Source organism: Dermacentor andersoni, chromosome 2 (genome assembly GCF_023375885.2).
Source record: "Dermacentor andersoni chromosome 2, qqDerAnde1_hic_scaffold, whole genome shotgun sequence".
Taxonomy (NCBI): Eukaryota; Metazoa; Arthropoda; class Arachnida; order Ixodida; family Ixodidae; genus Dermacentor; species Dermacentor andersoni.
The window spans coordinates 190,636,916-190,664,771 of record NC_092815.1 but is presented as its reverse complement, the minus strand read 5'-3'; the positions used below and the strand labels follow the sequence as shown (position 1 = coordinate 190,664,771).

At 47.8% G+C, this 27,856-nt stretch overlaps 1 protein-coding gene across 5 annotated transcripts in view; it reads left to right on the top strand.

The window, feature by feature from the left end:
* Positions 1-27,856, top strand: part of LOC126540307 (uncharacterized) — a 73,751-nt gene that overhangs the window by 19,491 nt on the left and 26,404 nt on the right. For 3 of the 5 annotated variants that reach the window (XR_011892882.1, XM_055075947.2, XM_055075946.2), the window contains 2 exons: positions 16,866-17,070; positions 18,642-18,732. The exons of the other annotated variants lie outside the window; for them this stretch is intronic. Coding sequence is in view for 2 of the 3 variants with exons in the window: in XM_055075947.2 (XP_054931922.1) it covers positions 16,866-17,070; positions 18,642-18,721 (285 nt within the window). In the remaining variant the exon portion in view is untranslated. Of the gene's footprint in view, positions 1-16,865; positions 17,071-18,641; positions 18,733-27,856 lie in introns of those variants that run through there. 5 annotated transcript variants of the gene reach the window in all.

Genomic DNA, 27,856 nt, shown 5'->3' with positions numbered 1-27,856 from the left:
GGTAGTTGTTGGTATGCTAATAGGCACCGAAGTCGGTGAGGGAACTGATAGGGCGCTGGTTGTCGTGCTAGGGTGTCGGTCCCTGTCCATTGGTTGTGGGAAGCAACCCCTCTCGTAGGCGCGAATCTTTGTATCCTGTTGTGCGATCTTTGTCTGCATGTTTTGGATGGTTTGCTGTAGAGTCTTAACTGTATCAAGTGTAACTATTTCGGCATGCACCTCACTCCCCCTCCCTGCCACTATGCTGGCCCAGTTTCTTTGGGACGTCACATGTGATTGGGCTCCTTGTTGGTTTCGTTGCTGATGCTGCTGTTGGCCCCGGCCTCCACGGTTGGCTTGGCCCCCCGGCTGCTGCCTCGGGGCGCTCCGCGATCTCGACCGGCCGCAGCGGCTCCGGCTCCGACCTCGGCTCCGGCTTCGACCCCGGCTGGTTGACCGACGTCTTCCGGCCGTGGCGCCGCCGTCACCGGTCGACTCTCCGTCCGCGAAGGAGACTGACGACGAGCGCCTCTCCCTAGACCGGCTGCGGTGGTCGTCGCCCCGTGGGTGCGGTGATTGAAGCTGCTCTTCCCGCTCTCGAGCCTGCCGATCGCGGCGCTGGCGTCGACGCTGGCGGATGATGAAAGGGGTCTCAAACTTCTTCCGGCACTCCCGGCTTCCCGTGACGTGGCTCTTGCCGCACAATAGGCAATGCGGCGTGCACTCGTGCCCGTCGGTCGTGTCGGATGCTCCGCATTCTCTACACTTCTTGGTCGTGCCTCGATTCGGACAGACGTCTTCTCGATGCCCGGTCTGGTAGCAAATCAAGCAGGCTTGTACTCTGCGCCGGAATAAATTGCATCGGTGCCATGCCCCGCCGTACATGACGTAATGAGGAACTTCCTGTCTCCTGAAGACCAGCAGGACGGTTTCGGACTCGCCTAGACGGCGGAATCCCACTATGTCGGAATTCATGCCGTTGTAGGACAGATTCTCCTGAATTTGCTGTTGGGTGTGGCGCGGAGGAATTTGGCGAATAATGCCTTTCCCTTGATCTTCAGTTGGGAAGTAAGCATTAATCGGATGGGTTTGACTTCCCACCTTTAGCGTCGATAGCGTCGCGTAACTGTCGGCTCGGTCCCCATCCTCGGTACCCACGACAACGAAGTTGCCGACGGCGTCCAAACGTACCATGTCCTTGCCGCAAGCTTGCTTTGACAGTCCCGTGGAAACACACAATGCCTCCATGATGGCTGATGGGCGTTGTCCGGACACATTAAAACCACCGCTGATTCGCAACACCACTTTGAAGTAGTGCGGAGGGATAGGGGGCTCCCTCGGGTGCTTGGGACGCCGCGCCGGGTTAGGCCTAACAACGACTCCGGCAGTGCTCGCCTTCTCGCGGGGCGAACTTATTGCTGACTTGCATGGGGTACGTTTGTCGCGCTGCAGCGTGCGCCATCCTTTATCTGCGAGGTCTTCGGGGGTGATGGGCGTCCCCTCCACGACGACTTCCATGTTGGCGTGGCGTCGTGGGCCGGTCCGGCCCCGACCACTTCAGACAGGAGCTATGCCTAACGGCAGTTTTCAGGCGAGAAAGCGGTCACAACTCGACGTACCGAGATGGGAGCGGTGTCCGTCGATGCCGCTTGACATGTTGAACGTGAGGATGCAATCGGTTCCTTCCTAGGACCAAGGGAACCTGCCGAAACAACACAAGATAGCGGACCCCGTTTCCCATACGTGTGCACAGAAGCGCCTTCGTCGTCTTCTCCCCAATGGCTGTAACAAATCCGCTCCAGGAAGTGACATAATATTGTATATAATGATCAAACACTTACACCCTGAAACCCACAAAACACTACTATCACTCTTCAACTCTGTGTTCTCTGCTGGCTACATTCCATCCGCCTGGAAGGAAGCAATAATTATTCCAATTCTAAAAGACGGCAAGGACCCAACATCAGTCAACAGCTATAGACCTATAGCGTTGACAAGTTGCCTATGTAAACTCTTTGAAAAAATGGTTAACCGGCGTCTCCTTCATTTTCTAGAAAGTAACAAACTATTAGATCCCCTACAGTGTGGTTTCAGGGAAGGTAGATCCACAACTGATCACCTTGTCCGCATCGAGACGAATATTCGCGATGCTTTTGTGCACAAGCAGTTCTTTTTGTTAGTATTTATTCACATGGAGAAGGCTTACGACACCACGTGGCGGGTCGGAATTCTCCGTGACCTGGCCGAAATGGGAGTCCGAGGTAATTTGCTGAATGTCATCCAAAGTTACCTGTCTAACCGCACGTTCCGCGTCAGAGTTGGTAATATGCTATCTCGTCTATTTACACAGGAAACAGGTGTACCACAAGGTGGCGTGCGTAGCTGCACTCTATTCGTTATAAAAATGAACTCACTCTACACTATCATACCACGTACAATGTTTTATTCTGTGTATGTAGATGACGTACAAATAGGTTTTAAATCATGCAGTCTTTCCATCTGTGAGCGACATGTAAAGCTTGGGCTAAACAAATTGTCAATGTGGGCTGACGAGAATGGGTTTAAATTAAACCCGCAAAAAAGCACGTGTGTTCTCTTCTCGAACAAGAGAGGTATATTTCCTGAACCCGTTATTTACCTTAATCGACAACAGCTCCCAGTGAGCCATGAACATAAATTTTTGGGCCTCATATTAGACACTAAATTAACATTTATCCCCCACTTGAAATATCTGAAGGCGAAGTGCATGAAGACAATGAATCTTCTGAAGCTCTTGTCCCGTACATCCTGGGGAAGTGACAGAAGATGCCTTTTGAGCATATATAAAAGTTTGATAAGGTCACGCCTTCACTATGGTGCTATAGTGTATAACTCTGCTACGGCTAGTGCCTTGAAGATGTTAGATTAGATTCACCACTTGGGTATCCGTCTTTCTACAGGTGCCTTCAGGACTAGTCCTGTAGAGAGCCTGTACGTTGAATCCAACGAATGGTCTCTTCATCTACAAAGGGCATATTTATCTTTCTCTTACGCCTTGAAAGTTAAATCAGATATTCAGCATCCATGTCATTTTGCAATTAGCGACTTGTCCACTGCCAGGCTATTCCGTAACCGCCCAGCCATCAGACCTCCTCTGTCCCTCCGAATGGAAGCACTGTCAGAAGAAACAGGCGTCCCTTTTCTAGAAAATATCCCAATGGCTCCTACTCGGTTACCACCGCCTTGGGAGTGGCAAACTATCCAATGTGACATATCTTTCTTAGAAATATCGAAACGAGCGCCTGAGGCTCACATACAATCCCATTTTTTTGAACTAAAGGAGAAGTATTCCTGTGCTGAATTTTACACGGATGCTTCGAAATCTGCTGATGGTGTTGCTTACGCAGCTCTTGGACCATCATTTTCAATATCTGGGACACTAAACGCATACGCAAGCATCTTTACAGCGGAAGCATACGCTATACTCTCGGCTATTAAACACATTAGGCTCACAAACATCGCTAAGGCTGTTCTCTTCACAGACTCATTAAGTGTCGTGAAAGCACTAATTAGTTTACAAAAACATAAGAATTCCGTTTTGAATGAGCTGTATAACTTATTGTGCGCCCTATATATGTGCAATCAAGTGATTGTCATATGCTGGGTACCCGGTCACAAAGGTATAAAAGGGAACGAAGTAGCTGACGAAAGCGCTACATCAGTAACTTTTAGCGACAGAGATAGAAATATTCCCATCCCTACCACAGACCTAAAGCCTTTTCTACGCCGTAAATTAAGGAATCATTGGCAAGGCAAGTGGGATACACAAGTAATGAATAAGCTTCACATAATAAAACCAAAACTGGGGAACTGGATAAGTGGGAAAACAGCACGTTACAAGGAAGTAATTCTTTGCCGATTAAGGATAGGCCACACATACGGTACTCACTCTTATATCTTGACTGGAGGCGATCCCCGGACTTGTGGTAAGTGCGGCAATAGTCTGACAGTAATCCATGTTCTTATTCAGTGCCCTGCAATAGAAACAAAGAGGAAAAAGTATTTTCCTTCTGCATATCGTGAAAATACACCTCTTCACCCTGCATTTTTTCTTAGTGATGAACCGCTTTTTACCATGAAATTAGTCTTACAGTTTTTATTGGAAACAGATACTCTCAAATTCATTTGGACAGGTAATTTTTAGCACACTACTAACAGCCCTTCTAATAAAAGGGCTCTCTTGCGGTTCTACTATTATTGTTATGTGTTGTCTTGTTCCATCATGTTTTTTTTAACGAAACCCAATTGCCATCGTCCATGCCCTAATCAGTGTCATCATTTTAGTACCTATTTATTTTACGCCATTTATAGCGACAGTTTTAGGCCTTTTTACAGCCATGTCACATTTACATTATGAATCCACTGTCCACTGCATTCACAATACATTGTCAAAATTACCTTTTGGCATGGCGCTCTTTGGCCATACTTGGCCCTTGCGCCATTAAACACCACATATCATCATCATCATCACTTCTTCATCTCAGTCTTGGATCTTCCGCTTTATGCAGGCTCAGTTGCATGTTCGGTTCTGCCGCTCTCACATGGGCTGATCGACCCCTTCTACACTACTCGAAACAGGCCACTTTGTATGCCATATGTCGCAATGGCTTTCTGTGTTTCACGGTTAGTTTGTATTGCAATTCCTAGTGTTCTAATGTCTCCGTGTAGTAAATGCTGAATGTTGGATCTCCCTTGTGAAAAAGCTGCACAGCTCCAAATGAGGTGTTGCAAATCTGCTCTGCATGACTCCTGGCAATCTGTGCATCGGGTATAAGCCTTCGCAATCGTAGCTTGTCGGGGTTGGTGCCATTTCTCGAGTATGTGTGGCGTGTATGCAACGTTGGCCATAACCTTATTCAAAAAAAACCTCTTCCGTGCGAGTAAGCCCGCCCTTGTCGTCAAACACATGTACTGGTGTAGCTTCTAATAGTCTCCGTTTACTGTCTGCTTTTATTTTAGTACGAATGTAATGCATCAGTGCTCTGTAGGAGAGCCTTCGGCCAATATCTTTAGGTATGGATTTTGGTCCGCGGGTTTGGCGAGGAAATGGAGTGTGGGGAGCTGTACGCGTAATCAAGCCGACCCGCTTGCGCGGCAGCTGCGTGAGCGGCTGCGTTTCCCCCATCCGTGCCGGTGAGCTCCGGTGTCCATAGGATTTCAACATTTGTCTCATTGTCCTGTATTCTCCTTAGCTTTTTTCTGGTGTCGTTGGCCACCGCATCATCGGTCGTAGGCCCCGTTAATTCGGTCACTGCTTCGTACGAATCAGTAAGGATCCGATAATTATTTCGCACACTCTGCTCTACAATGTCCCCGTGTCAATGGGAATGGTGTTGACCGCTCCCCATATAGCTAAGAGCTCAGCGTGCAAGGTTGCACCCTCAGGAAGCTGACATGTGTGATAGCCATTGTGTTGGGGTGCAGATGTGCTAACCCAGGCCATGCTTGCTATGTCGTTTGTGATTGCAGCGTCCGTGTAGATGTCAATGGTGTGCTGCGGCGTTCTTAATTCCAATCTCTTTTCAAATATTTTTCTAGCTTCCGCGTTTCGTCTGGCGATAGGGCGTTGTTGCCTCCGTATGCCCAGTGGTGCTTCCCATGGTGGCGCTATGGTCGCTTCCGCGGGCTCTGGCTTCGCATGGACTTGTTTATCCCATGCCATGATCTGTTTTCTTTGGGTCGTGTTTTCCAACCGGGATCGCATTCGAATTCGTGCTTCACTGATTATGTCCCGTATGGGTGGAATCGCTACGAGCTTGAGCAGGTCCTCGTTCCTCGTGTGCTTCGGTAGCCCAGTGATCGTACGGAGTGTGGCCCTGTGTAACTTTTTGATGTCACCGAGGTGTGGTTCAGAGAATTCGTACACGGGTGCCCCGTAAAGAATCCTTCCAACCGCGGCCGCTTTTGCAAGCGCTTGGCACGCTTTCTGACGCGCTCCGCCATACTTGCTCGATATTCGTCTAACCATGTGCAACAGCGGTCTCCATTTTTGCTTTAGTGTGCGAATCCATAGCTGGGGGCTGTTGCAGCTAGCAATCTGTGCTCCAAGAATCCTAATTTGTCCATTGGCCGACGTAATATCGCTTTGGCCGATGTGTAAAGTTATCTGCTTGTTTACATTGGTTGCTTTCTTTCCGTCTACGCTGACCAATTCGGTCTTCTCTGGCGAGAGTTGCAGTCCAAGGTTATATAAAGTGTTGCTAAGGCTCAGGATCGCTGCTTGTAGTTCAGTTTGCATGCTCTGTATGTCGGAATAATCCGCCGCTTCCGTCCATATTGTTATATCATCGGCGTAAATAGTAAAACGGGCCGAAGTGTTTCGCTCAAGACTTTCTGCCACGCGTGTCATGGCCAAATTGAATAGCATAGGTCCGAGGATGGAGCCCTGGGGCACTCCCCTATCCAAGTAATAGGTCTTCGGACTCCATCCCGGTGCCTTGCCATGGAGCTCGATTGGTCTGCTTTGGAGGAAGCTACGTATCCAATTGTATGTTCTTTGGCTAGGGTACCTGGTTGCCAATTCCTGTAAGATGGCCTCTTGTTTCACGTTATCGAATGCTTTACGCATATTGACTGCAAGAATATAGTCAGGCATCTGTTTGCGAGACTTACGGTTGATCACTCTGCGGAGCAACCAGAGGCAGTCATGTGTGCCCATGTTCGGCCGAAAACCTGCCGGGTATAAGTCACAAATGCTAGCTAATGTGCACTGAACTAGTACCAAGTGACACATCGTCGCCCACTGAGCAATTGGACTTTGTTCTGACTGAGTTAATGTCCCGCAGCACAAGTGTCTACGTCGCTCACGATACATCATGGCAGCGCAACACAGTCATCACGTGATGCATGCTCCTTGGAGAAATCGGTCGCATTTCTCTGTGTCAGTACCCCTTGCCTCCCGTTATGGGTTATGTTCCCTCTAAAACTTTTTATATGCTTTAAAGTCAAGCTGTGGCACACTAGTATATGGCAGAAGTGTCCCAACTGTACAGCTACCTGAAGTGCCTTTGCTATGACACTCTCTTCATATTGTTTTTCTTTAAATACCTCAAGACTAGTGAAGCGCCTCAAACACTTGCTGGACAAGGCGAGCGCTGCTGCGGAGCCTGTTGGCATCGCAGCAGCCCCAAAAGTAAGGAATTTTGTATTCTATTGGCAGATAAATATTTATAACAATCGTAATTGTGCAGGAAGAATGACGTTATGGACAGTAGCTTGGAAGTCGTAGCTTTTAACATACTAAGTATTATTTAAGAATGTTCTTTCAGAGTCACTGTCTAAAGCAGTGGCTGACATGAGAGGACAAGTGAGACACGATAATTCCACTAATCAACTCCGCTCACTTAACTTCCACCATTGGACTTAGATGGCTCATGGCAGTGGCAAAATAGAATTAAGATCTACAAATTGTTATTGCTTCTGCTGTTATAATGTGACAAATTGGGCTGTCTGTGCATGTGAAACAGACTGTGAGGCTGAGCACAAACAGCCATTCATAAGAGCATGCATCTCTCATTAACAGGAAGCCAGGACACTGGTCAAGTGGCTAGCTTTGTTCAAAACAGCACCATCCTTCAATGTCTATTCATTGTCTCTCTTTAGCATTGCCATGGCTAGAACAATGGCTAGATGATCTTCGGCTGCTGAAAACATTTAGATGGTTGCTGCTTATGTAACTGTGAATACACATGCCTACTTAGCGGTGTGTTTGTATGAAGCTACACATCCTCGTCGGTTTGTGCCTTCCATTGCTGCTGTGGTTACAAGCATTTGCATTCCAACAGTTGGGACTGCACTTTCTCGAAGACAGCATGCTTCCACTTCAATTGAGCAATTTGCAACTAACGCTCTCCTGTACGTGGACATGAAGTCTGTCAAGTGTAGGATAAATTGCAGCTTCATCAGGACACACTCTCACTACAAGGAACCAACATTGCTGCCTTGTCTGGTCCTTTATTATTACACAGTGCCTGTACAATTTTAGTGTTTTTCGTCGATCTAGTAACTGTTTAGAAAAGCTCTTTCCACCATTGCCAGGCTGTGCCTCTTCATGCTATACTCTCCATCTCACGCATAGCAGGCAGCACCACAAAAGCTAGCAAAACTTCTCTTGCTGCTTATAGTTACTGGACCCGCGGCCATAGCGCACGGCAATGAAGTCACCGTAGCCGCTGTGAGGGGCGTGGGCACACTGACCGCACAGGTCATGTGCTCTGCTTTTTATTGTGCATCGTGCGCCCCCTGGTGGTGTCATTTACATCACTTCCTCCCCTCTTAACAGATTAACACACATATAAGCAGTTACAGGTCAAGGAGAAAACCGAAGCATCGGACGGCGTTCCCTAGTGCTCCGACGAAGCCGAGGTGAGGAAGGAGGCGGGGAGCAATCGGTGTATGTTGATGTTATGTTGTCACCGGGCTCCAGTTGATAGGGCTAGCCGGATAATAGTTGACCCTCCAAGCTTGTCGCTGCTTCGGGTAAAACTCAGTTGTACCTCCGGTCCCTGAGGATAGTCAAATGTGGTTCCGAGCGTGCGGTAGAAGGGCTGGAGCACTGACGATTGTGCTGGTCCAGCATCGACTGTGGCCTTACATGGTCGAGATGCCGGGTCTATTGTCGCCCATGATCCAATTGTAGCTTCACCGGTGAATTGTGGTGCCTGGTGACTACAGCGGGAATCCAGCTCGGACCTGACCGAAAATTCCTGGTGGATACTGTGTCTCCTGGTTGTGCTGGCACCCTCGGTTTCATTCTTTCATCGTACTGCACCTTCTTAGCGAGTTGTTTCTGGAGGACTGTTTTCTTTAGGTCCCGCCGCAGCACATCCAATGCAGTCCTGAGCCTCCGTCCCATCAACAGCTCGGATGGGCAACACCCGATGACCGCGTGGGGTGTCGACCTATAGGATAACAGTATTCGTGCAATTTGTGCACGAAGATCCCCTGGGCTAACTTTCTGTAATTTTACTTTCATATTTTGAACGGCTCTGTCCGCCGCACCATTCGAAGCAGGGTGATAGGGCGGTACTAGCATCCTCTTCACGCCGTTCTTCTTCAAGAATGTCTGGTACTCTTCACTCTCGAATGCGGGTCCATTGTCAGATGACACCATATCGGGGAGGCCCTGATTCGCAAACATGACCCGCATGCAAGCAATTGTAGATTCTGCTTAAGGTGATGAAACGGGGAAAACTTCAATCCATTTGGAGAATGCATCAATTGCAATAAAAAATAGGAATTCTAGTAAGGTCCCGCATAGTCCACGTGGATCGTTGACCAGGCCCAATCTGGGAACGGCCACGGCATCGTAGGCACTGGTCTCAATGGTCTCTGTTGGCAGGCGAAGCACTCTTGAACCGTGGTTACGATGTCGCTGTCTAACGACGGGCATCACACATGACTTCGGGCGATGGCTTTCATTTTTGTGGCCCCAGGGTGGCTGTCGTGTAGTAACGTGAGGACTTCCCCTTGGAGGCTGGTGGGTACCACAACACGGTTTCGCCAGAGCACCCAGTCCTGATGCACACTCAACTCATTGAACCGAGACATGCATGCCCCCCCTCCCCCCCTGATGTCAATTCTTGAACATGACCAGATAGTAAATCCTGCAGAACTCTTGACAACACCGGATCTGTTGCAGTGACTTCGGCAACCACCTTTGATGAAAGGACACAGGGATAGACGCCTTCAAGCATGAATACCTCCACAGGCGCCCCTGGAGAGCAATCAGTTGTTGGCAAGGAGAGTCTACTCAACGCATCTGCATGGGCTAGCAAGCCTCCAGGCCTATTGCTCAAACTGTAGCTGTACCCTGCCAGCAGCAACGCCCAGCGAAGAAGCCTTGGCGAGCGTGTTTCCGGAATAGGACTTCCAGCACATAACAGGCTCAACAAGGGTTTGTGGTCGGTAGCCGCTTGAAATTTCCGTTCCCAGAGATACTGCCTCAACTTTGTCATACCAAACACGATACCAAGTGCCACTTTATCCTGTTGACTGTAATTCTTCCCAGCGCCCGTGAGGCTTCTTGATGGAAAGGATATCGGCCGCTCTTCTCCACTTGGCTCTCCCTGTTCCAGGACTGCCCTCAGTCCATGAGGGGAAGCATCAGTGATAAACACCGCTTGTTTGGAAGGGTCATAAATGGCCGAGACACGGGCGGATGCGAGCAGCTCTTTGCTTTTTATGAATGCACATTGCTCAACTACCGCCCAGCGCCACTTTGTTCCAGGGGTGAGCAAGCCATTCAATGGCTGCAGTACATCTGAATGGTTGGGGAGAAACTTGCTATAGAAGTTCACCAAACCCGACTAGCTTTGCAGCTCTTTCACATCTCGAGGTTTGGGAGCATTCCCTACTGCTTCAGTCTTGGCAGGATCTGGATGTAGCCCGGCAGCACTTATTATGTGACCCAACTACTGGACTTTAGGTAACAAAATATTGCACTTTGCAAGTTTCAGCTTCAAGTCCACCTCTTGCCAGCGCTCTAGTACCTTGCAGACGTTTGCCCAATGTTCGTCGTCATTAGCGCCTGTTACCAAGATGTCATCGAAGTAAACTGTGACATGATCAAGACTTCGCAGGAGGTTTTCCATTTCCCGTTTAAATATGGCTGGGGCGGAACCAGCTCCAAATGGCAGTCTCGTGTATTGAAACAAACCCTTAGGGGTATTGATAGTGACGAACTCCTGTGATTGTTCTTCCAGCTCGATCTGCTGGTAGGCGTCCTTTAGGTCTAGCTTTGTGAACCTTACTCCTCCCTGGAGCTTTGTGAACAATTCCTCTATGCGTGGCACGGGATACGTTTCCACAAGTGCTATGGGATTAACAGTCAGCTTGAAATCGCCGCATATGCGCAACTGCCCATCTTGTTTTAGCACTGGAACGACAGGTGCTGTCCATCTGACAGTCTTCACTGGTTAGACCATGCCTTGATAGAGCAGTCTCTGCAACTATTCTTCACACTTGTCCTTCAAAGCAAAAGGCATCCGCCCGGGCTTAAAGAATCTGGGTTTGGCGTCTGGCGGCACCAAGATGCGAGACTTAACCCCACGGAACGTGCCTAAACCATCTGAAAACACCTCTTGAAAACGGTCAACAGCTTCTTCTGCAGACGACACAGACAAAATAGATTCCGGCTTGCTGATTCCCAACTGGAATTCCTTCATCCAGCTTCTACCAAAAAAATGTCGGGCACTGCCCCTTTGTCACAAGCAAAGGTAGCCGTATCTCCTCCTCCCCAAGGTTTGCAGCGGCTGCAACCTTCCCGGCGACTGGTCGCGTGCCACCGCAAAAACTCCTCAGCTGTACGTCTGATCGTTTCAATGCGGCCGATGGGAACAGTTGCGTGAACTTTGTTTCACTTATGGTTGAGACACAATGGCGCCCGTATCAAGTCCCACTCTAGTGGAACGCCGTTAATGATAACCGCAATGCCCATAGGCGCCGGCCCAGCCGCCTGAAGTGCCCAAAAGTCGTACGCTTCCGGCGTTTCACTTGCTCAGGGTGCCCCAAACACTTCATCCACGGTATTCACGCGCCTCGAATCTGCGCGCTGCGCCTGTCTGTTTACTAACTCGCTATCACTTTTGCACTCTCTTGCCAGATGACCTTGCCGCCCCCATTTCTAGCAAACTGAGTTGACGTGTTGGCACTGGCGCTCTGGACGGGTAACGCCGCAGCGGAAACACCCGCGTTCGCGACGGCCAGGTTGCACTACGTTTGTAGCCACCATGGCAGTTTCGACTGTCCATTGGACTTACTCCGACTGTGGCGTGGGGTGAGCTTAGCGTACGAGAATCCTTGCGAGCAGCCTCGATGGCCCGTACCGTACTTATTGCGGTTTCCATGTTTAAATCGGCTGTTTCCAGTAACCGCGTTTGCATTGGCACGTCGTCGATGCCACTGACGATTTGGTCTCTTAGCATACGGTCTCGGAATGACCCAAATTTGCAGTCGTCGCCCAGTCGCTTTAACGACGCGAAGCACTGGCTCACCGCCTCTCCGCCCCACCTGTGTCGTGGGAAGAACTTGAAACTTACTACCACTTCCGACACCTTTGGCGCGAAGTGGTTGTTCAGGGCCTCAAAAATTGCCGATAAGTTCACCGCGGCAGGTTTCTCAGGGCCCTGTAGGCTTCGCCGTAAGCGATACGTCGCGGCCCCGCAACACGTTAGAAATACGGCCGTTTTCTTACCGTCTGGCACGTCGATCACCGTCAGGAATAGTTCCACCCGCTCTCGGTACTCGGTCCAGTCTGCAGTGTCCGCGTTGAACTCTATCTTTCCGATGACCGGCATGCTTGTTCTTGCTTCACCGTCACCGGTGTCGCTCACTTGAAGCATTTTCCCTCGTCGCCAGTTGTAGTGACCGGACCCGCGGCCATAGCGCACGGCAATGAAGACACCGTAGCCGCTGTGAGGGACGTAGGCACACTGACCGCACATGCGCTCTGCTTTTTATTGTACATCGTGCGCCCCCTGGTGGTGCCAGTTACCACACTGCTCACATTCATGACGAAATGGCGCATCACGTATGAGAGTTATAGCAATTTGACATGTAACTCTGTGTAACATAACGTGTCATTCATACTTTTGTCTCAGTATATGCACAATTTCGTATGAACTGTCTCGCATCTGAACCTATTTAATACCACTGAACGAGCAGAATGACATGTTTCTGCGATCGGCAGCGCCAGCACACCACTTGTGGTTGCGACTAAAAAATGCACAAATATTGCATGATTAAACTTAGCCTACGTCCACAAGTCGTAGTCGTTCTTCTGAAGAAAAAAAGTGTGACTACAAAACTGCCCTGAAAAATGCAGAGTGGGACGTCTGTGCCCACGCTACTTGCGCAGCATGGGCAGCATTGCCTGCTTATTAGGAAATGGGGTAAAATCGCTTGAGCAGTGCAATGCTGGTGGTGGTGTGCTGGCTTCATGCAGCTGAGTTACGCTTCCTCGTTATGTCTGCTCGAGGGCATGGCTCCTTGCACTAATGAACCTTCAAGCCAAAGTTTTCTGTAATCACAATTTTTGATACCTAAATGCTTATGGGGCACATACAAACTGCTTCATTCAATTTAACATTAAGCTGAGATGTCCAAAATTTACTTTCAGTTAATATTTGCAATAATCAACTCATTTCACCTGTCTCCTAAAGAATCTAAAGAAAATCCATGCTTCTAGCTTGACAAACCTATATACACGGCTTTTTAAATTGAAGCTATCAGTAACTATTAAAGCCTACGCTAACTATGAAAATTCTGCTTGTGTATGTGGTTTATTCACTTTGTCAAACAATATCTCTACACACGAGCGCAGTCAGGAAATTGAAAATTGCATGTCTGCAAGAGGAAGTCAGACAATTGTATTCGAAGAAAATTGCATCTTGCTTGATACTTCTAGAGCACTTGTGCGTCACTAATCAAGCTCAGCTTGACCCTTCGCCCACTAATCAATCCAGCTTGAAGCTTTCAACTTCTGCTAGTCACTAGAACTGCACCAAGAAGCGATGAAGCTACCCGCGTCACCAAATTCAAACAAACTTCGACAAGCAAAAAAGCACAACGCGTGAGGGGGGCGTATTTCAACAGGCCAACTTTACGAGCGCGCCTTTTCGCTCATTTCAAGACGCGCATTGCATTGCACGTGAGAGTGGTGTCAACGCCCCCTGTAACGATGGGCGCTGAAAAGGAATGCATTTATTAATAATAAAAAAATTAAATAAATTGTATTTTCTTAACTCGTCTAGAATATATAAAATTTACCAGAAATTTTATTTTCGTTGAATTAATCTAACTATGTCTCGCTTGAATTAAAAGACGCTTTTTTATTTCCCAATGTTTGTTCCCTCCAAACCTAGTCGCGCTTCAATCGCTGCTCCCATAACCCCCCTTGCTGATGTCGGTGACAATCTGTATTGAACCGCTTTTCGCCCGAAGCTTCGCGACCTATTTGGATCGACCTTGTGTCCTGCGCCGAGTCGCGCGAAAAACACGTTGCTGACTCAGCCTTCTTGCAGAGTCAGCCCACTGTTGCTGGTGGTGGCAGCGTATGCTTGACGTCACGTACTCGTTTAAGGCGTGGTAAAATGAGTAGATACGAGACCGACAAGACGCTGACGCTGACAATTGGAGACTATTCAGCACTGAGTCACTGAGTCCATTTGATCATAATAGGCCGACAGCGACGCAACAGACGGGTGCGAGTTGTCATGAAGCGTGACGGGCTTTCTTGTCGACGGCACCGACAAAATCAGCGTGCCGACCATGATAACTTGACGGAACCCTACGCGATAAGCCGTCGAACCAACAACGCGATAGCTGCAGCTCATTCACTTGTATACATAATTATTCACGCTCAAAATGCGTCGACATGCCTTCGAAGTTGAAATGCACGAGCTTCAGACCTCTCAAGCCGTGCACGTGAAGTTTGAGCCAATGTTGATCCTGTTTTGCGAAGGTTGGGTTAGGCCTCACACCGTTGAGTTCGTGCTACCGATGGGCCTGAACATTAAAAGTAAGCAGTCAGGACGGAGGAAACCGATCTTAGAGTTCAGTTGTGGGATTTGACAACTACTCTTCACCTCGCACGGCACGTACACGATAAGCGGCAAGCGGCGACACAGCGCTGTGCCAACATCTTGTACTTTGGTCACCGACGCTGCCGGTCGCATTCACATTGATGGTGGGTCTGTGTGCATTGTTATGCTGACACATTTCTTAAGTCCAGAGAAGCACCTTTTACCTCGGGGTCAAACGGGAGAGACAGTGCATTCGGGACAGCAGCATAGACTCGCTCAGTTACCAACCGTGTCAGCGATGGCATCCGCGTTTTCGCGAGACAACTACACGGCCTATAAGTGAGGGCTTATGCCGAGCACAGTTTTGTACAATAATACTTTATGGTACGCGCAAACTGTAAGTATGATGAAGGTAAACAAAAGCGAGAATCAGCAGTAAGAGCGCGTAATATATATGTGTCTGGATCGCAGTTGCTGTTGTATAAGTGGCTCGGATACTCATATTGACTCGTCCCAGAGTGGAACAATACGGCTCATATGCGCAGATATGTATGTTTTGCTACGTTCTGAGAACCAGCGATGCGCCGTTTCTACAATATCTGACGCTAACAGCGATCTGAAGTTGTAGATGTAGATGTAAACAAATGCTCCGCTTTGGCAAATCTGACGTGGAAGGCTGCGCCCGAAGGCTTCTTGAATATGCGAAATGTTTAGTGAGTGTGTAAAAGGAACAGAGAAAGCGATGTGCAAGCACAGACATCAGCGACAACGAACTCTAACGCAGCCGTGTTGGCAGACGGAACGCAGCGCGCCTTTATCGGCCGCACTGTTACCACGACAGCGCACTCGGGCTTGTTCACCCAGTATAGTCGATGGGTGAACGACACGTTGGCCGGGGAAACCACTAATAATCAATCGCGATCCACGAAACGCACAACCGACGTACACTCAACATGGGTGCAGGTACACAAATCAACCGGCGCGTTCCCCGGCACCCTTCCAAAACGTTTCCAATGGCGTGCGTCAGAGGGCAGCACGGGAACATGAAAGAGGCGGATTTCAGACCAGCGTTGCCATCTGGTGAAATGGGCCACCAGATTTCGGAAATCTGGTGAAAATGTAGAGCTCCTGGTGGCCAGGCCAACAAACTACTACACCAGACAAAATCTGGGGATATCTGGGGAAAACCACTCTACCGAAATTACCGTCCACCCGCGCTGCTCATCCAAACATTTAACACTAGGTAGCGCCTGCGGCCGCCACGATGCTAAGGTCTATATTTGTATTGGTTTATTCCTCATGATATACCTGTGTTGCTGTGCTACTGCTAGGGTACAGTGAACTATATAAAGCTTACTGTAGCTAAGGTTTGTGCTACCGTGTGATGCTAGCGCTAGGTTTCAACGCACGTATAGTTATAAGTCGCTTCAATAGACGGCACCGGCTGTTTTAGTGGAGGAATGAATTTACCGTGGGAAGCACGGGAAGAGCAACGCCGGGCCACCGGCAATGCGTCAAGTGGCTAGCCAACACACGTGCTGACGCTCCGCTCGTTTCGCTGTCACAAAAACCTGTTGCGCAGGCCGTCTTCGACGGGAAACTTCCTGAGGATTCTGCAGCATTCTGGGCTAGAATTTTCAAGTTTAAAAATGCCATGGGGGAAAAGCCCTTCCAGGAACTTGCATTGTATGCACTGGCATGTCTTTCTTGCCCAGTGTCGAATGCAGTGGTGGAGCGTGTCTTCAGTCAGGTCATGTGTGTTAAGACGAAGTACAGGAACAAAATGTCGCTGAAAACTTTGGATTCCATTGTACGAATTCGCACAACGTTGACCTCTAGAGAGGGGTGTTGCGTGAAGTTCACTATCACAGACGATATGCTACGCAGGTTTCGTTCAGGCATCTACGATGCTCCAAGGGATGATTAAAGGCTTCTCATCGTGATTTTATATAAATAATAAGATGAGTGCTTGACGAATGTTAATTCTTGGTCATTTTTGTGCATATTAGGGCAATTTTATTTTCTGGTGAAATCTGGGGAAACTTTAGCGAATTTCTGGGGTCGTGCCGACTTTCCAATCTGGCAACGCTGTTTCAGACCTTTCCGTGGCGCGTAGCGATGTAATTCTTTTGTAAACACGATCGTTAGCGCGCATTGTATGCTCTGCGCTTGTCAGCTCAAAATGGCCAGACCTGGTGAGGGGACCGTTAAACGGAATCATCAAGAAGCAGCTGCTGCCATTTTTGTAAACGTTACCCTATTTCCTAATCATTCCATGTTCAAAAGTTTATAAAATTAATCTGCGCCTGTTCTATTGTTTCACAGGTACACATCGGTGACGGAGCCTGCGTTGAAGAAGGGCTGCTCAAGAGGCGGCGACTGGACGCAAATAATTCGGGCTCGCGGTTTGCGAGGGGCCTCCTCAAAGCTCTGTTTACGAAAGAAGAGCTCTTTGGGCGGCCCTCGAATGCCCATAAAGGGCTTCCGCAAAAGGAGCCACTGGACTTCAAGAAAGTCAACGCCATACTGGGTACGTGTGTAAAAGAAAGAAGCATCTTAATATTCTTTGTGCAGTTTTCAACAAAACTCTTTTCATGACAAGTTAAGCACTATGTTAGGGTAGCGCTTGTTCTCCTGGTAAAATAGCTGTTAATCTGATTATAACAGCATATTATAATAAAAGCTTTGGTAACCTTAGTAGAAAACTGTCATTACTGTTGGCACATGCATTTTTGTGATAGAGGCCTTGGTCATATGACTGCACTAGAAGACATATGACTACGAGACATGACACTACAGTGTCATGTCTTGTGGAAAACTAAGCTGTTTTGTAACAAGCTCACATTGACAATGTCTGCCTACACAGAAAAAGGATTTTATAATATTGCTGTAGAACGTTCATAATGCCTGTTCAACTGCTTAGATGTTGCTTGTATCATTTTGTGGTCCTTAAGTGCCGCTCTTAAGAGGAAGCTTTAGCTATGCCCAAACTCCGACGCGGCCTATTCAAATACACGTAAAACGCAAAAACATTTTGTGAGATAACGCCAGGACCGATTTTGATGAAATTTGTTGCATTTGAGAGAGAAAGTTAAATTATATTGACTGCTGGAAGTGCAATTTCGACTTATGGCCTGAATTTCGTTACGAAAAATTTAACATTTTGAAAAAAATAGAAGCACGAAGTATGCAAATTAATAGCGTTGCATCATGAACAGATATCGTAGTTCTGTAAGCGGAATCCATTAGATCATTCAAAGCGGACAAATTCGATGTATCAAGTTATAGGTGAATTTGTTACGTTGTGTGCAATGGTTCTACAAAAGCTGTATTTCCATATTAAAATTTTTTTTAGATTCATGTGTAACATATCAATTTTGTTCGCTTTAGATGCATCATTAGATGCAATTCACAGAATGGTGATGACATTTTTCATTGCTGAGTTAGAGCTGTAAACGTGATAGTTTCGTTTTCTGAAAATTTTAGATTTTTGCCCATTTTTATTAAAACATTAACAGCCTAAATTGAAAATTGGAAACGCACAGTCGCTAGATTTTAAGTGCTTCTTTTAAATGAAACAAACCTCGTCAAATTTGGTATAGTGTATGCCGAGAAAAATGAATTCTTCTTTTACATGTATTTACATAGGTGTACCCGATCTAAAGCTTCCTCTTAAGTCAACTCGTCTGTGTACCTGTACCAAAGCAAAGGTGCGACACAGTTTCCACTGGCCCCTTGCCTTTCTTAAGATAATTCACACGCATGAAACTTCCATGTACTGGTCACGATATGAATGTGGAAGTTCATTAAACTGAAGTTGATTTGCAGCTTTTATTTGTATATGACAATTGGTATGATAGAGCTTATGTGACTTGCATCTGTTGGTCTTGCGCACATCCATCTTGCTCCCAGTTCTAATGCACTAATTCAGCCATTTCGTGAACTTTAGAAGGGCTTTGCACAAAACAGATGTACACGATTACAGGTCACAGGGTTTTAAATTTGCATCTTGTGCACTTCCTTTCTCAGAAACAGATGCATGGTGTGTTGCAATGTCACAGTAACAAAACCAATATATTGCCTTCTTTTTCTCTTTTCCAGACTACACAACGCAACACTTCAGCGTGCTACCAGGACAGCTGAAAAACTTCTTGTCATCATTGCTAGCCAGGCGGTATTAAATTGATGTGTTCAATCACACGTGTAAACCGGTCTTCTTCTGTTGCATGCCACACCTAGCCACTTGGCAACGTGTGACACCTGCGTTTGTTTAGTGCCTGCTTCTATGAGAGAAAAAAAACTGCCGTGGCTTAGCTTGGTTAAGCCTGGTGATTGCGAAGCAATAGTGTGTTATTCTCGGATCAGCTGGTAGTATGGCTGGTGGTAGTCTTGGGTTATGCTAGTGTTACGGCTTACAGTGAATCATCTAAGCACCAGCACGTCCAGGTGCACCTCGGACTTGAGCACGCCGTTGGCGAACGCCCGTATCGAGCTGAAGGACGAGAGGTCCAAGTAGCGCATGACGACGTTCTCGATGCTCGACACCCGCCGAACGTCGGCTGCTGCGAGGAGGCCGCTGCTCATGTCGCGACACGCGAGGATGACTCGGGCGCCGCGCCGCGCCCCTGGTGAGAGGAGCGGGAGTTAGGCCGCCGTTGGTGGCTACCGCCTCGCCTCGCGACGGCGTGAGATGGGGCCCCGTTTTTACACAGCTGGTGTGACGTCAATCTAGGTCACGTGGTGTGACGTCACGCAGCGAGGTCACGCTAAAGATCAATGGTGCCTACCACCGCCTCGCCACGGAACGGGCTGAAGTGTGACCTAAAGTAGTATTGCTTCGCAATAATAATTCCCGTAGTCACTATATGCCTTGCAATGGCCAGCATTCTAAAGTTTCTAGACAAATGTCAAGCTAAATCATGCTGCATCATTATGGACTTTAAGTAGCTTTCATTAAAGCTTGCATGCTACTTACTAAACAATTATTGTGTTCAGTTGAGTGGTATACATTTTTTAAACGGCAACAAGTGTGCGTTACTCAGAACGTCATTATAGTGTTCATTGAAGTCCGACAAGGAGTTCTTGGACAACAGGTTTTTAGGAAGTACATAAAAATTTTATTCGCGTGATAACAAAACGTTTGCAAATGCTTGCAACATCTCTGTGGCCAATAGTTGACAGGATGTCCCTAGCGAGTTGTTAGGATGTATAAAGGTGGTTAATAAACAGTCGCTTTACAGTTTTTAGGAAATACATAAGAATATTATTCAGAAGTACTAAAAAGGCTTTTTTGCAGTATACGATTGCAAAAGTAATTATCTCTTAATAAAATTTTTATGTACTTAAAAACCGTGAAACGACTGTTTATTAATCACCTTTATACATCCTAACAACTTGCTAGTAACATCCTGTCAACTGTCTGTGGCGAATAGTCGACACGATGTTACTAGCAAGTTGTTAGGATGTATAAAGGTGATTAATAAATAGTCGCTTCACGGTTGACACATTCTACCAACTTAAGGTAGTAAGCAGTCGGTAAGAATTCAATCGACATTTTATATCTGTATTATCAATTCAATATCGGTGGCCAATAGTCGGTAGGAGGTTACTAGGGCGTTGTTACGGTTTCTAGAGACGGTTTATTGGATGTGGATAGGTTCTAATAACGTTTGTCTAAAGACGGTTTATTCAATGTTACTAAACATTTTTGTAAGGGCAAAGGATTCTGTGCGAAGCTGAAGTGACAATTTAGACAAATGGCTCTTAATAACCTTGGAAAAAAAAGGCAAAAACGTTTTCATTTGTTCTTCGAATTATTTAAAGAAGTTCTGATTCTTCTTGTTTCTACAAAAACAAACTTTGTACTCGCCAAAGAAAATTATGTTTAAACCTGGTATGATACGGTCTGCTGTTACACATTTTGCGATTTTAATGTTTATTCTTGCTCTTGATAAGTATATCTTACAGTAATAAGGTTGCTATTTCGGCCTGTTTGTGTGCGACCAAAACGTGTACCGTTGCGTGTACCGTGCAACGTTATACGTTCCAATTTTATTGCAATTTCGTTATTTTACCTTTCGTTATTTATTGCTCACACTGGCGATTGCTTTATGGTCACTACAGAGCACGTAGATGCCTTCTACCTCAACCGCATTCACAATATTCTTCGTGGGCCTAAAATCGTACGTGAGAAGTTTTTCCTTATGGGCTCGGCAGGGTTAATGTGGCAGCGCCTTGCCCATCCTCATAACTTTAGTGCCTAAGTTAGAATATGCGTATTTGAACCCAAAGCTGCGCTGTTGCGCCAATATAATTTTTAAATGTTTATTGGGGTTTAATAAGTCAATAAGTTTAATAAGTTATTGGGGGTTTCTACGGACTATCTAAAGTAATTTTGTCGCAATAGCTATCCGCCCTTTGCGATGCATTGTGGTGCCATCGAGCGGTGGCCACGAGAAACAATTTGGCAGGCGCCGCTGCTCGCCGCGACAGCCACCCCACGCGAGACTCGCTGCCACACAAGCAGCGTGAGAGACGAGACCGAAACAACGTGTACGAGCCGTCATATTTTGCCGTCGTCAGCTAGCCATCGAGCCCGCTGGTGAATGCTTCGTACCCGGAGGTTTCTTCAGCGTGACGAACGGCTGGAAGAAGAGCTTCGGCAACGCTTTACAAGCTCCTCCTTGGCACCTTTGGCGTAAAGTGAATAAGTAATAAAACTGTATGAGTACGCACAAAAACGCATGACTCGAATATGGCATGAGGTGTAGTTCTTAGGGCGAATATTACGTTTTACCACTGCATGTCTTGCTTTATGGTGTGCCATGTGCTAGGCGCACATACATACACAGGCAGTGGGAAGGCCAACAGAATGCCAAGTTTCATACGTTGTTTACCCACATGATGTGTGTACATCTACAAAAATGCCAAAAATGATCGGAATGACCAAAATCGGCGATACCCCCTGTTTGTGGGGCGCCTGTCTTCCTCTTAGAACGCGCCGCGGTACGAACATAGCGGTCGACCGCGTCCTTTTTTTTGAACTGGTGCATGTGCACAAACAGCGTCAGTATTGTCACGTAGTGGTGACGGCAAAGAACACAATAGCAATACTGTGAATGACTAAAACTAACCTTTATTCGCCGAACCTGTGCCGACAAAAACAGGCTACACTTAAAGCATAACGACAGCGGCCAACACAGTCGGCGATCGTCGAAATCAATCTGATCAGCGGGTCAAGCGCGACAGCTCTTATACGTGAGCCATCGAACATCGGGAGTATTCGCTGGTGCCCGCGTGTATTCGAGAAAGTTCTACGCCATTCGCGTCGCGCATACATGCAATCAGATTACAAAAGGTTCGGCGACAACAGACAGCGGATAGAACGATCGATAACATTCGAGAAACTTCCGATACCGGCGGTCGAGCCCCGCGCTGAGCGATAACATTTGTTTGATGGTGAAAAGCGATCACCCGAAAAAGATAGACAACTACACGTCTCAGTATGAAGTCCAGATGTCTGGGCGACAGCGAAGGCGTCCTTGAAATGTGTCAGTTACACAATGAGACGCGCCACTCGACTCCAGATCATGCCGCACGGGAAAATGAGCCTTAGTACATACCGTACTACATGCCGATTCGCTAAACGAACATAAAAGCCTTCTGCAAGTAAATATTACTTGGTGCCGACAAGAATGACGAAAAGACAAATAGCAACGATTGCTAATTAGCACTATCAGCTACTTCCACAGTGCACGCTGTTTCCCACGTCAGCCCAGCAGTGCAGGTGAGTTTGGCTCCGACAGATAACTACGTCATCATCACGAGCATTCGCTGAACGTTTATAAAGCTGCAAGTGTGCACGGTGTGAAGTTGCGAAGTGACGGCGTTCTAGCGGCGGACGTAAAGAGACGATAGAAAAAGAAAAACACTTCGTGTTTCACTGAACCAGGTCGCGCGAGCTCAGAGATCCTTTGTTTGGCTAGCTCAAATATAACGTTGCGTCTTCGTCGAGATTGTTCGTGTGAATCAGTAATGACAAAAGCAGAGAGGTAAACTGCATATGCCAATACATACCTGTCACAAAGTGCAGCCCTAATCCAGGCTTCACGGTGCTGTCGATCGCGTTTTACCGACAGAAATCGGAAAAGCCGCATTGCCCTGCTAGGATGATCACGGGAGGTGCAGCCGTAAACGAGACACGACATTGGCATCGCGCCAAATTTCGATGGCAATAATGTTCGAAAGGCGTTCCGTGCTCGCGGCAGCGAGATTGGCAAGGCTGACAAGTGAGAAAAATAATTCTATTGGAGTTCCGGCGAGGACGCGAACTCGTCGCGCACCCGGCCAGTCTCACGTCGGAACTGGCAGGAACAGCCACGGTCACGGGCACTCCGGACAGCTAGGATTTGCTTGTCTAGAGCGGGGCCACGCAGACACAAGTCCCACTCCTCCTTGCTGAACTTGGGTTATCTAGACCCGCACTCCCGGAGCATGTATGCTAGACTGGAGGTCTGCCAGCAGGACGGGCAGGTGTCGTAGAGATATACGTAGAGGTCAATGCCTTATTTACTAGATGCCCGCCGCGTTGCTCGCTTTACCATTGTAGCGGCGGTTCCCTTAGTTCAGCATAAATTCCGTGAGGCGGCGCTCGTTGCCTTTTCGACTTCCTGCGGATGTGGCAGCGGCGGCTGAATGCTTCCGCCGGCGCGTTATATTCGCGGGCGCATGTTAGCGAGCGTTATCGCGGGCCTCCGAGACGGTGACAGATGTCATGGTAATCTCAGAGGCCGCAGCACGTGATCTAAGTTGCAGGCGTTTGCCATGAGAGGCGCTCGTTGCCTTTTCGCGGAGACGAGAAAAGGGAGAGGGTACGGAACCGAGTTTACCGAACAACGCGGCAGGCATCTAGTAAAGGATGCATTGGTAGAGGTAAACCGTGCAGAACGGCAAAACACGGATATGTGCCGGTCTAAGAGTCTAAGAGAAACGGCTGGTGCCCTATTCCACTGACAAGTGCAGCGCCTGGCACGGCCGTACTCCGCACATTCAAAGGAGTGAGTCGAGTCCGGCCGTGAGCCTGCCAAATTGCTTCGGTTCTCAGCCGCTAGGGCGCTGCACATGCGCAGTTCGGCGTCGCAAAAGGCGGATTGCATAGAGTTTCATATCGCTATAACTATAGGGAAATCTGGCGCTGTGATCGTTCAACCACATCGGAATGATGGGAAGTACAGGCTACGGACTGGTATGCTGTTGACTGGCGAACTAGTCTACAGGCATGTTTTGGCGGTTCGGTCTCGCTCCAAGCGCAATTGCTATACCCGCAGTGGGACGGTGCGATGCAAAGCTTTGTGCCTTGGTTATGTTGCTCCAAGTGGCGATAGCGCGCTGGGCCAGCGGCTGGGCCGGTGTTTGTGTCGCGGTGTGTTGTCAAAACCCTGATGAGAAAGCGACGACATCGTAAACGTTGAAAGAACCTGATTGGACCGTTTTGACCTTGGTTTGTTAAGTGTGTTAGGTTGGCGCTGTAGCGTTACGTGCTTCATTTAACTTTTGAAGAGCAAAATGAAATCACTTCTGATACAAGACATAGGCAGTTATACTTCCAGTGGCTTGACAAACAAATTTTATTGAGGGCTTCCATACGCTTTGGTCGTTTATGAGCTCATTGAAATGTGTGGGTTTGGACTTTGGGAACACAACCTTACTTGTGGTAGGAAAGATTGCTGCTTCCTGGCTGCAGTCTGCTGTCGCAAAATGGGTAAGTGCAAAGCCATGCCATATCAGCTGCTGGCGGACGCTTCAGAAGCGGTACGTCAATACAAAATATAATGAAGCATACTCGTAGGAGGCCATAAGCATCCTAGCCAGCACTGCAACATATGTGCTTAAATGTACTTGAAGACGTTCCGCAATCGTGACAACCGACGCAGCCTTTCGAAAGAGCTAGAGAGTCCGTTAGTGCCTGTCGTCTGCGAGAGAAATCTCGCGTTCGCAGCTAGCAGGCGTCGTAGCAGACGACACTTGTAGCATTCCTCTCAAAGGCGCAACACTTTCTCACAACACACAATTTTTATTTCCATAAATACTAGATGAGTATTTTTATATAAGTAGACGCATGGTTGTTATTGCTGTTGTGAAAATAAGGAAATAGCCATTCTCTGGCGCTAAATCGCGAACATAAATGCAGAAGAATGCATAACCCGGTATGCCCTCACGGTAAACCGTGCTTCAGTCTCAAATATAATGCACAACACAATACATAAGCTTTGTATCACTTTTAGATTGAAGAACGGTTTCATGATATTTCAGTATAGCTTCATTTACTGCGCCGCAAGCAAATGCCGCTAGTTTAAAGATAGAAGCCAATCCGAAGCTTGTTCTTCCCATCATTCCCATGTAGGTTGAGGCAACGCTCCGGAGAGCCCCCGTAGACACTAGCGCCACATTTCCCTCTAGGGTATTTATTTAGAAACTCTATGGCGGATTAGGACACTAGAGACGCGTTCGCGCCGCCACCGTCTTGTGTTGTCAGCGTATCGACGAGCCTTGGTGGTAAACGGCGCGTTACCATTCAGAGGGGTATGTAAAGAGGCAGTGTGTGCTTTGCTGCAAAAGTGAAGAAGCCAAAAGTAACGCCAGGTCACCATTAGCCAGGGTATGGGACATGACTTGTTTGTATTTCAGCTTTTACAGAGAAGCTGTATACCTCTACCGCCCAAGAAAATTTTCTTGTCGTAAGCAAAAAGCTCCCCATGCCTGGACCGATCCCGCAGATTGTGCAATACCGGTCCAACCCGCGGCGGAGGTCAAGCAGGCGTTAAGCACTCCCCATACGTGGGCCGATCCCGAAGATAGCGCAATGCAGGGCCGACCCGCGGTGGAGGTGAAGCAGGCGGTAAGGACTCCCTATACGTGTGTCGATCCCAAAAATGCTGCAATGCCGAGCCGACCCGCGGCGGAGGTGAAACAAGCATTGAGAACTCCCCATACGCGGGCCAATCCCGAAGATGGTGCGATAGCGGCCCGACCTGCGGCGGAGGTGCAGTTCGCCATTAAGGGGCTCACATACACAGCTTCGCTCGTCATCCTTCTTCACAGAGTGTAAGGGCACTGAGATTTTTTTCCGCACTGTGCAACATTGTGGATCACCCTCAGCTTCCGCTCCATCCTTCCTGCCGTAACGCAGGCAGTGTTCTGGCTTCCACTGCCGCCATTACCATGGTATATACACTGGTCTCAGCGGCAAGGATAGTAAACGTCAAACTAGATCTAGCATTGACAAACGCCGATAGTTTTCAAGTTTTTTCGTCCGCCCCATCTCCTGTTCGGACAGGGGCTTTTTTGTGCCCAGTCAATGTGTGGCGCCGTCGCCAACGTTGCTCATCACGCTAGCGTTGTGACAACGCCTTGCGTTTGCCAACCCGCTGTTTCTCTCGCGCAGTAGCATTTGTCTCCTGTGCTGCGTGTCGCTATGTTGCCTACACGATTTGCAGGAACACCGTGCAAAAAGCGCGAACGCAACGCGGAACCTTGCTATGATGGTCAATGCTTCACCTACGGATGAGACTGCTACTTTTTATGTAGGCGTACATAACCCTTGATGTGTCCTACAAAGTGTACCGAAGGAGTTCCGCAGAATATGCATCGCCTAAAATGTTTAACTCAGCTTTTCCTTCTGGCCTCCTTGTAATCTATACACGTGTGCTGTGTGACAATACTTTTCTCGCAACGCTTTATTGTCACTGTAGCTTTATTGTAACATTTTTGGGTACACCAACTAAGCAACAACATTTTCGAGGCATCTACACTGAGCTTCTCCAGCGTGCGGGGCCTGGCCCGTTCACACAGTCGCTGGCCCCGGCCAAAGCCGACCCGGGTCTGGTAATACAGGCACGGAACCGCGTCGGGTCTAGGCTTTGAGCCACAGACACCAACTGAGTCCAGGCCAAGAAATCCAGCTCATGGAGTGCTCTGTTTTCGTGTGCAAGACCTCCGCCGTTAATTTGTGCACGCAGTAAGGGAACATGGGACATATAAAAAAAGTTGCACTTAGGAATCTAATTTGCCTGGTCACGGTCTCTCTGGGTTGGGGGAATTTCGAGCAAAATTCCACGATGAAGTGATCATATGCCGGGAATGTCTTAAGTGCATGCAGGCCTTCTTCAGGGCTGCTTTGAGTTTACACATACGTTGAATTCATGTTGAGAAAAGTTGGAACACGATTCAAGCGCCAGTTGAAGTCAAAGAAAATCAGTCTTACTGATCGTGCTGGGGTTGAGATAGGGGCGGAGTCACTGGGCAGCGCAGTTTAGCGTTGCACTCCTCGCATGAAGGAGTCTTCGGGATCGGCCCACATTTTCACGTATCATGATTTGTTAATTCTTTTAAATCACTTCATGCATTCAGCATGTCAAAAGTAAGATGCGATTGTGAACCGCGCCGTGATAGGGGAAATGCGTCCGTGGCGTAATTGTTACAACATTCTATGCTACAGTATTACAGTATTGTGTGGCAGAGGTCTTCAGTTGGAATACAGTCGTTGGCCAATTTTAATAATGTATTTCCCAAATCACAATTTCGCCAACAGACTAAGCAGTGAATGCTATAGCAACATGTTAGAATATTACACGAACTAAGGCTTACGGATTTAACCAGATTTAATGGTAGTATTAATTGTAGTAAACGTTAGCTGGCTAAATAAACACGCGTGACGTGACGTGACGGGCGCAGACACACAGGGACAGAAAGAAATCGATGAACGCTAGAAGCACCGGCTTGAACTGCAAGATCTTGTGGGCGTTGTAGCCTTCCGTCGACCTCGCGTTCCTGTACTGCGGCATATGCTCACGGCAGGCACGATGTGCACCCGCTTCGCGTTCTTGAACTGAAGGGTTTCTCATGCGTTGCCGCTTAAGCTAGGCTCTGCACAAGTAGCAGCACGTTGTTGCTGCGCCTGGACCACTGTACAGGTACGACAGGTACAAGCATGGCAACTACGAGGGCGAGTCAGAAAGTCTTTGTCCCTATTTAAGGCGAAAGCCTTTCTAGGCTCATGACCTGACCGCCGGAGTGTCCGCTGAAGCGTCATCAGGCCATATGTAGACAGATTAAAGAGTGAAAAATGATTGATAGTGACAGTTGGTGAACGATAACGTTATAGTAGAGGTTGGTAGAGGCTAATAATAACTAGTAATGACTAATAAGGACTACTAATGAATTGTAATGACTACTAATGACTCCGAAATGACCAGTATGTCAACGACGGCTTGTAATGACCACAGTTGATTAAAAATGACAAAATGCTTAGTAGTGAG